Source organism: Austrofundulus limnaeus, unplaced genomic scaffold (genome assembly GCF_001266775.1).
Source record: "Austrofundulus limnaeus strain Quisiro unplaced genomic scaffold, Austrofundulus_limnaeus-1.0 Scaffold2, whole genome shotgun sequence".
Classification (NCBI taxonomy): Eukaryota; Metazoa; Chordata; class Actinopteri; order Cyprinodontiformes; family Rivulidae; genus Austrofundulus; species Austrofundulus limnaeus.
In genome coordinates this window covers 421,361-429,993 of record NW_013952404.1, presented here as the reverse complement: position 1 = coordinate 429,993, position 8,633 = coordinate 421,361, and the positions used below count along the sequence as shown (strand labels likewise).

The 8,633-nt window shown below is 41.2% G+C and overlaps 2 protein-coding genes across 2 annotated transcripts; both read right to left on the bottom strand.

Moving 5' to 3' along the window:
* Window positions 1-1,856: 1,856 nt before the first annotated feature.
* Window positions 1,857-6,120, bottom strand: LOC106518390 (transmembrane protein 151B). The gene is made up of 2 exons (XM_014009668.1): window positions 5,618-6,120; window positions 1,857-3,716 (listed from the first exon to the last, which is right to left on the bottom strand). Exons 1-2 carry the CDS (start codon window positions 5,693-5,695, stop codon window positions 2,301-2,303), a joined length of 1,494 nt encoding a protein of 497 aa, XP_013865122.1. The 5' UTR covers window positions 5,696-6,120; the 3' UTR covers window positions 1,857-2,300.
* An 846-nt stretch (window positions 6,121-6,966) lies between these two features.
* On the bottom strand, window positions 6,967-8,424 carry grxcr1b (glutaredoxin and cysteine rich domain containing 1 b). The gene is made up of 2 exons (XM_014009683.1): window positions 7,624-8,424; window positions 6,967-7,205 (listed from the first exon to the last, which is right to left on the bottom strand). The coding sequence occupies exons 1-2, from the start codon at window positions 8,053-8,055 to the stop codon at window positions 7,164-7,166; spliced, it is 474 nt and encodes a 157-aa protein (XP_013865137.1). The 5' UTR covers window positions 8,056-8,424; the 3' UTR covers window positions 6,967-7,163.
* Window positions 8,425-8,633: the final 209 nt, after the last annotated feature.

The window sequence follows — 8,633 nt, the reverse complement described above, 5'->3', positions numbered from 1 at the left end:
AAGTCATAATTATGAGATACAAGTTTTATTTATTTTTTTATCAGGGTGGCGGAAATGGGCTTCCATATAAATGATCAGAAGATATTTTTTAATGGAAGAAAGTTTGATTTTGACTTATTCCTCCTTCAAAAAAAAAAAACAATGAAGACAAAAACATTCTTTATCCATCAAATATTTATTGCAAATAAAAGGTTTCCAGCATAAATTCAGATACATATTTTAGAAAGGTAACTGAGTGATCAATAGAGCCCATTTTATTTTAACACCAGTGGTTTTTTTTAACCTTTTACATTATTATTATTTACTATCTGGTTGCTTCAGGTGCATACTACAGGATGTTATGAATGCATACATGTTTTCATGTTTTAAAAAGTTCAAATGGTGATGTATGTGTGAACTACATGTTTGCATATAAACCGTCTGTAAAATCCATTTATCGGAGACACAAATACAAGATTTACAGTCTGTTTCGGCAGCTTTGTGACGCTCTGGAACACCTTAAACACCCACAGTTAAATAAAATAAATAAAACTGAAAGTTGTTCATTTATTCCACCACATGGTGAACACAGATTAGATGCTGGTGGGTTTACATTCATGAAAGTTTTGTTCTGAAGAGAGAAATCATGCAAATAACTCAGGCAAGGCCTTTAATATTTGATCTTTTCCTCCATGCCGTATTTTTATTTTCCATTTTATTATTATTTTCCGTAGGTTCACTGTCAACCAGTAATTGTTCTTTTTCTTCAGTTTACTGACAGGTTGATGTTTCTGTGAAGAAAATTTAGACAAATGTTCAAACAGTTCATGTATTTTTTTTATTTCAAATAATTCATCCTCAAAAATTGTCCTTAAATAATTTAAATAGTGGAGGTTTTTATCACAAGCTGCCATGTAGCACCAAACAGTCAAGCCATCAGATTTACATAGTTAACAAAACAGAAATTTACATTGATAACCATTAAGAAGAAGAAACACATTTAGTTTAATTTCCAATACTTTTTTTTTTTTTTTTGCAAATCTGGATATTTTGAGGAACTGAAATTGAATTTAAAAGAAAAAAGTGTGTTGTTTGATTAAGTGAACATTAAATTACAGTTTATTTTTTTCAATATTTGGGTATGGGACACCAAGTGTAAAATAAAATCTTTAAAAAATGTCACCAACACATTCTATTTGTGTGTAAAATCGCTGTTTAAGAAATCCACTGACATTTTGTTATTTAAGTCATTACTCTTACATTTTTTACTAAATGTTAAATTTAAATGTTACATGTGTCTAGAATTTAAATTTTAAATTAAATCTTAAATGTTGTAGTTAAACAATAAAGTTTACATTTAAGTATTTTGTAATGGAATGCAGCTATTGGAGCAAGGGTCATGATGTCATCATCCTGTGACAAAAGCAACCGCTAACGCTGCTACTGATACTGATGCTRCTGCTACTGCGCTACTGCTGATGTYGCTAACCTATAAGATATCCAACTTCTGTCTGAGCTGCATTTCAAACTAACGGTTCACAGGAACCATCCATATTGTTTTCAATAAACACGCGAATAAATTTTTTAAATGCTATCTTCAGTAGAATTAGCAAAGTTAGCAGTGTTAGCGGTGGTGTAGTGTTAGCGTTTGTCGCTGGATGATGATGTCATAACAATAGCCATGCACCAACAGCAAAGGAACGTTCCATTCAAAATGCTTTAATGAAAACTTTTACATTGAGCCATAACATTTAAGATTTAACTTTTACATTCAGATTTAGGATTTAATGTATATCATTTACCATTTAAATTGAACTTTTAGTAAAAATAAGAAAAGTAAAAACATTGAGCTGAATAACAAAATGTTAGTGGATTTTTTTTCACACCCAAAAAGTGAGCTATATAATGAAAATATGTTAGTGCATTTTTTTACATTTTATTTTACACTTGTCACCCTATATTTGTAAATCCTCATTGGGTTTTAAACTGAGAGTACGTGTTTTATTGCTTTAATTTTTTTGTTTCTTACAGTAAGGTCTGCACCATTTTTTTTGTTTCATCATCAAAAGCATCTGTGTTTTTGAAATGTGAAAGAAAATGAAACGTTGAGTCCTGTCCTTTCCTGCGTAGGTCGAATGGTAACTGCAGCTTCAGTTTTCATGCACCACATGAGATATCCAAATATGGCGACGGCGTAACAGTCTTTATCTTCCCCAGAAGTCGAGCTGGTGATCTCTACGACTTCGTTCTGCATCCATCGATTGCTGTTATTGCTCTGATGATTCTGATCTCTAAAGTGTTTTTTTAATGCTACCGGTGAGTCATAAAGACGTCTCCACACAGGAGCTGTTTCTGTGGAAGGACCTGTGGCTGTGGCAGTTCTCGCTGCAGTGGACGATGAGGACGGGGTAGCAGAGGGCGTCTTCGTAGTGCGGAGGCTCCCCCTCATCGTCGGCGGCGGCGTGGCGCTCCGACAGGCAGCGGGTGTTCTCGCCGGGGCTCTCCTGGTCGTCCAGGCTGCCGCTCCTCCAGAAGCAGCTCCTCTGGGAGCCGTAGCGCCGCGCCAGGGAGAAGCGGCTGCCGCTGAAGGGCAGGCGGGAGCCGGCGCCGGTGCAGATGCTGAGGGCACTCCTGGAGAAAACAGACGAGCAGCTGATGGCCCGGTGGCACCGCTCGCAGTTCTGACGGATCCCGCCAAAGCTGGACGGACACTGAGCCAGGTCCATCAGGCCGGCCTCGGAGTAACTGGGGACCAGCTGCTGGTTGGAGCGGATGTGCCACTCCAGCTCGGTGCTGTCGATGGTGTTGACGCGAGGAATCCGACGCCAGTAAGGTCGGTCGTCGCAAGGTGTGACGGGAAGGTAATCGTGACCAAAGAGCTTCTCGACGCGGTAATGAACGTAGGCAGTGCGATACTCCGTGAAGACTCTGAGAGGCCAGGAGAACGTGAGGAACGAGGCAAACCAGAAGACGTAGTGGGACAGGTACCAGGGGTGATGTTCAGGGTCCGCCAGCACCAGGACGTACTCCTTCAGGTCAACATTCTTCAGGTGCATGCCCTCTCTGGCCTCCATGTAATCATCCAGACCCTCGTTGTCGGTGAAAAACCTTGCCCTCTGCGTCAGGTACGAGTTCTCCGACTCCACGTTGGCGAAGCTAAAGCACTTAGTGAAGCGCATCTTGGTCAGGGGAGACTTCTCCAGGCCCAGGAGCTGTTTGGAAACATCTTTGACTCCGCAGTGGCCGTAGTCGAACTCCGCCTCGGCCACGTGGGTGTTGACGCGCTCGTGGTAGACCTGTGTGCTGGTGTAAGCGTCGCCGTTCCGGTAGCGCGTGACCTGCCGGGTCCTGCGGACGTAGTGGTAGCTGATGGCCTTCCACCAGATGCAGGGCTTGGCCTGCTGCATCCTCTGGATGCGCTCGTAGACGCCCTCGACGTCCACCTTGTGCTGCAGCTCGTTCTTCACGTGGCAGTGCCAGCACTCCACCAGGTAGACCAGGTAAAGCATGCCCAGCAGAGCCAAGGGGATGTAGATGTACCCGTCGGAGCAGGGGCTGTCGTGGTACATCATGGACTTCCCTTTGAAGGCGCTGTTGAAGGTGAGGTGGGTGACTTTGGTGACTTGGCACCAAACCATGGCCCCCATGCAGCCGTACATGAGGATGGACAGCAGGAGGCATTTCCAGAAACTCTCCCGACACAAAGACTTGCTCAGGGATTGTTTCAGGGTTCTCTGCTGTTGAAAGAAAGAAAGAAAAACAAAACATTATATTCATTTAAACTTTTTTTGCACTCAACTCTCCTGGAGCACTTCGATCTCTGCAGGTTTACTTGTGGTTCCTAAAGGCTTTACTTTTATTTGGACAGGTAATTTCATCGAGACAGGTAGACACACACATCAGTTACGTCAAAATCCTAAAACATGTTGGCATTTAAAAGAGAGCAAAGTTTACCAAACCTAAATCTAAAAACAAGAACAGGCTTAAAATTATGACTTTTTTCATTTTCTTTAAAATGTGCTACATTTTGGTCCCCAAATGTAGGACAAGACGTTTTTTAAAACAGCTTTGTTCCCACTGCTGTTACTGAAATGAACAATCTGAAGTGACAGACGTTTTCAGTGGTTCAATATTGGATTTGATCTAAAGTGTTTTTTTAACTTGTTATTTATGTTAAGCCTATTTTTAGTTTTATTTCTCTTTTTCACGTCGTTTTGATTTGAATTTGATATGTGGAGCCTCAAGCACTATAGGAATGGTTCTTCTTGCTAATGTGTTTTTATTTCTTGTAATTGTGTGTGTGTGGAGGGGGGGTTGTTTTTGGTGACATTTGGGGGCAATTTTAAGACAAAATGCCTACATTTGGGGACCTAAGTCGAGTCCACATTTGATTTAAATGCCATTGGTGGGTTCAGTTTAGGACCAAGGTGTGAATTGAGTTTAGGTTAGTTTTAGGGTCAGGTACCTGTGAGGTTAGCCTGGTTTGTGGTCAGGGTTAGTCTGTAGAAATGGTTAGAAATCCCCACATAGCTGTGTGTGTATGATACATATGCTTTGTACCGCTGCAATACGAATTTACCTTTTTGGTATAAATGAAGTAACCAAACCAAACCAAAAAATGTGGGATCAAAATGGACAGTTTCAGTTCTTGGCTCTTGTTTTTGTTTGCAAACAGGACTTTGTTTAATCTGTACTAAAAGCGAGTTTAAGCTGAAGTAAAACTGATTGGACGGAGTAGAAAGCAAACAGCAGACGCTCAAGAGGCAGTAATACACTGACGATAGATTACGGTGTCATCGGCGTATAAACGCTGGCCTTGATAACATTACTGACATAAAATGAAAACAGTAAAGGACCCAGAATGGAACCTTGTGGGACACCTTAAATCATTTTCAAATGACAGACCACTGCGTTTTTACATCCAGATAGATAATTTGAAAAACCAACTGACAGTTCGCTTTAAGAGATATCTCTGAGAGCTCCTGACAGAGGCTGGAATGATCCATGGTGTTRAATGCCTTTGACAAGTCAATAAAAAGAGCAGCGATTGTTATAATTGTTGTCTGGTATCAGGCTCCTCTTCTGTGGCACCAAATTTCTGATTTAAAACGTTCCTTTTTAATAAATCCTATAGTTGTGAGTTTCATGAGTTATCCTTTAGTTCTGCCATTAGGCTCAAATTGCTGGAGGACCACATTTCCAATATATTCATTTATTTGAATGTTTTCGTCTCTTTGCAACATAACGCCAAATAGACCTCAAACTTTCCCAACCAAATATTAACGATCAGGTGTTTCATTTATGGAAGAATCAGAGGAGGCTTCATGTCTTTCAGCTCTAATAGCTGTTTTTTTTTTCTCTCTGATGATTTTCAGGCCTGCTGCAGGAAAAGGTGCTGCCTGATTAAATATTCTTGTCTTAGATTTTAGACTAAAAAATGATCAACAATTAATTTTCCTCGTGCCAAAACATAAGACAGAGGGATTTGTGTGTAATAAATAAATAAATAAATGAATATTAGTGGGTCTGCTGCAGCCTGCACGCACAGCACGCGCTGGAAACATCAAAGCTCTGCGCCAAACCTGTAACAGAAACGTGTTTTTGTTAGAAATCAGCCCCYCTTCCACACCCCCCGCACCTCCTCCCTGCTGTCCTCCTCGAAGACGGTGGTCGTGCTGCTTTCAGCGGCCGTGGCCGCGGACGCCGGAGGAGACATGGTGCTGGACGGCGGCGGAGCGTGGAGGAAGAGGAAGATGAGGAAGAAGCGTCTCCACCTTTCGCCGCAGCGTCTCTCATCCCAGACGAGCCGCTGCGCCCCGGCTGTCCTTCATTTCTCAGACAAATGATGGGATCATCCCGGCGGCGGGGCGGGCGGTGTTTCCTCGTCCAGAACACCCCACCACCTCCACCCCCGAGGCGGTGCCCTCAGCTGTCAGTGCCGCAGGATGATGCGGGGACCGCGGGGAGGATCGAGACCCACCGTCCGCGTAAGAAGCAGGTGCAGCTGCGTGATCTGACACTAACCCGAACCTGTTGGTCGGTTCGTTTGGTTCCGTCAGATCAAAACGGAAAAGCTACAGATTTTCGTGAATAGATGTTTCCCTTCAATTAAACGTAATTGAATAAACATCACCTGCTGTGTAGGGGTTTTGCCTTTGTGTCTGTTAKCAAAACATCTCACGAACCACTGGACAGATTTTAATAAAACTCTCAGGAAATAGTAACTGGATATATGTCCACAGCTTATTAAACTTTGGAGTCAGTTTGATTTAAACTGGCCGCCGCAGCCAACTAAATCTAGAAAACACAAAAAGGGCTATAATTCAGTTAATTTTTCTCATTATGAGCTAAAATTAGTCAAGATTGTAGCTGAGAGTCATACCTAACACATACTCTGAGGACCAACTCAGTGCATCAGGTCTCTGCTTAAAAATAGAGCTCTGTTGTCACTTCTGTCTGTTAGCAAAATATTTTGTGAATTAATTGGCTGATTTGAATTAAACTTTCAGGAAATAAACACATGATACGCTTGTACAACTGAATAAATTTTGGAGCCAGTTCGATTCAAGATGACCGCCACAGCTAGTCAGACAGTTGAAATTCACTGAGACTGAATTGTGATGATTACAAAAAAACATTTATTTTAATTAAAGTTTATCCAGTCTAGCATGAAGAAATTACAAAATGTTATCACGACATTCAGACTTCGATGGCATCTAAAAATCATACAACGTTCTGGTTCACATTAAATTTTACATTTTATATAAAAGAAAATACAAAAACAACGGCTTTTAGAGCCTCTGGACATTAAAGAAACTTTTATGAAAAACATTTTTGTTTCAAGCTCATGAAACCTGAAATGTTTATGAAACAAAGTTTATAACTGTTGGGAATTATTGCAATTTGGTGTTTCGTCCTAAAAATCTTTATTCTGAATTTTATTATTTAAACTTGCACTTATGAAAAACACTGAAGCCCGTGATGCGAAAGCATCAAAATTATATTTTTGAATTTTAAATAAATGTTGATGTATGCAATGAACGTTGTTAAAATATGGACAAAAATGTTACAAAATAATAAATCGAGTTTGTTCAGTGACTTCTTGATTTACCTCATTTCTTTTGTAATATTTCACTAAGTTTTGGGCTTTTATTGCAGCGGATTTAATAAAAAATAGTCCATCTTTACTCCTTTTCCCAGGGCCTCCTCCTCTGTCGATGGGAACCCTGCAAGATGGAGAATAACAGTTAAACTGTTTAAACTATATTTCTAAATTTTTGCCTAAAAAAGACGGTGTGGAGTAAGTCTGAGCAGTCAGTGTCTTATCTGTGGCAGACAAGTCAAATTTGGAGACAAAGCTAACAACTAATCATGAGTGGTTGCGTTTTAAACATTTTGGGAACAGTTGGATGCATTTAGTTAATTTTAACGAGGGAAATCATTAAAGATCAAACAAATCACCTGTCATCACAAATTAGATTTATTATTAGTGGTTTTATTGGCTCAGACAGACTTTCTTTAAACAACTTTAATAATTAAAGTCGATTTTTGCTCTTTTAGCGTCTCTGTTAGCTGATAGCTTGACTCCATGAGAACTAATTTCTCCCTGATTCTGTCATCTCCTGGAGGAATCATTGAACTTACCGAGTACACGTTGGAGAGGTGGTTGAACAGCACTTGTCCCGCGCTCACTTTGTTCCTCACGCCCCGAATGGTCCCGTTCTTGCTGCAGATGTTGATCCTCTTGTTGCTGAACGTCATCTCTCTCTTCACGCTGGCGTACAGGAGCAGGTCGTCCGGTTCGCCGGCGCCGCCTGCGTCGTTGTMGTCCACCGGAGCAGGCAGCCCGCTCAGGTGCCGGTTGGCCTCGCTGACGGCGGCGGGCAGCGAGCTAACCTGCTCCCCCTCAGTGCTGCCGGTGCCGTCAGAGTCCACCGATTCCGAAACCGATCCGCACCAGGTCCTTTCATCCTTGAACACCTCGGCCAGCACCCGGCCACTGTTGGCGGACGCGACTCTGAACCGGACGGTTTTGCCAGACTTTTCTTTCTCCTGTTTCAGTTTCGGGCCTTCCATTGAAACCCAAGAATGACTCACATGTTCCGCTTCCCATTCAGAGAAAACTCCARAGGGGAACTCTGCTATCAAACCATAAAATCCTCGCTGAAGTGTTACAACGATCTGAAAATACCCCGAGCACAACTACTACACTCCGGCTCAATAATAGATGAGCTTCTGCTATGGTAACAGCTAAAACGGGCAAACAGTAATYGATATTATCATGTTTAATAATTGATCAAGGTGAGCACTCACCTTATGTCTGATCTTTTAGGGTCTGTAAGGCCAGAGAGGCAAAGATTACTCTCAARAAACACCAGAAACTCAAAAAAGTTTTTTTTTTTTTTTTTACTTTTGGCTTAATATTATTCTGTTTACATATTTTAACAAATGTCTGGACCTCATTTTTACAGTTTTTCTGGCTCACAAATTCGATGAAGTAGTGTAAATGTAAAAAATAAATAAATAACAAATAAATAAATTTAAAAAAACTGTGAAATGACCATAAATCTTTCCCTGTAATTACAAAACTCAATGCTGCACTTCCCTTCTTCACCTGTAGGTGGCGGTAAAAACATGGTCCCTCTGCCGTTGAT

Excerpts from the sequence above, each read along its gene's own strand:
- LOC106518390 (XM_014009668.1), bottom strand. The coding sequence starts at position 5,695 with ATGTCTCCTCCGGCGTCCGCGGCCACGGCCGCTGAAAGCAGCACGACC. Across the intron at positions 3,717-5,617 it reads AGGAGGACAGCAGGGAGGAG|CAGAGAACCCTGAAACAATC; the intron begins GTGCGGGGGGTG and ends TTCTTTCAACAG.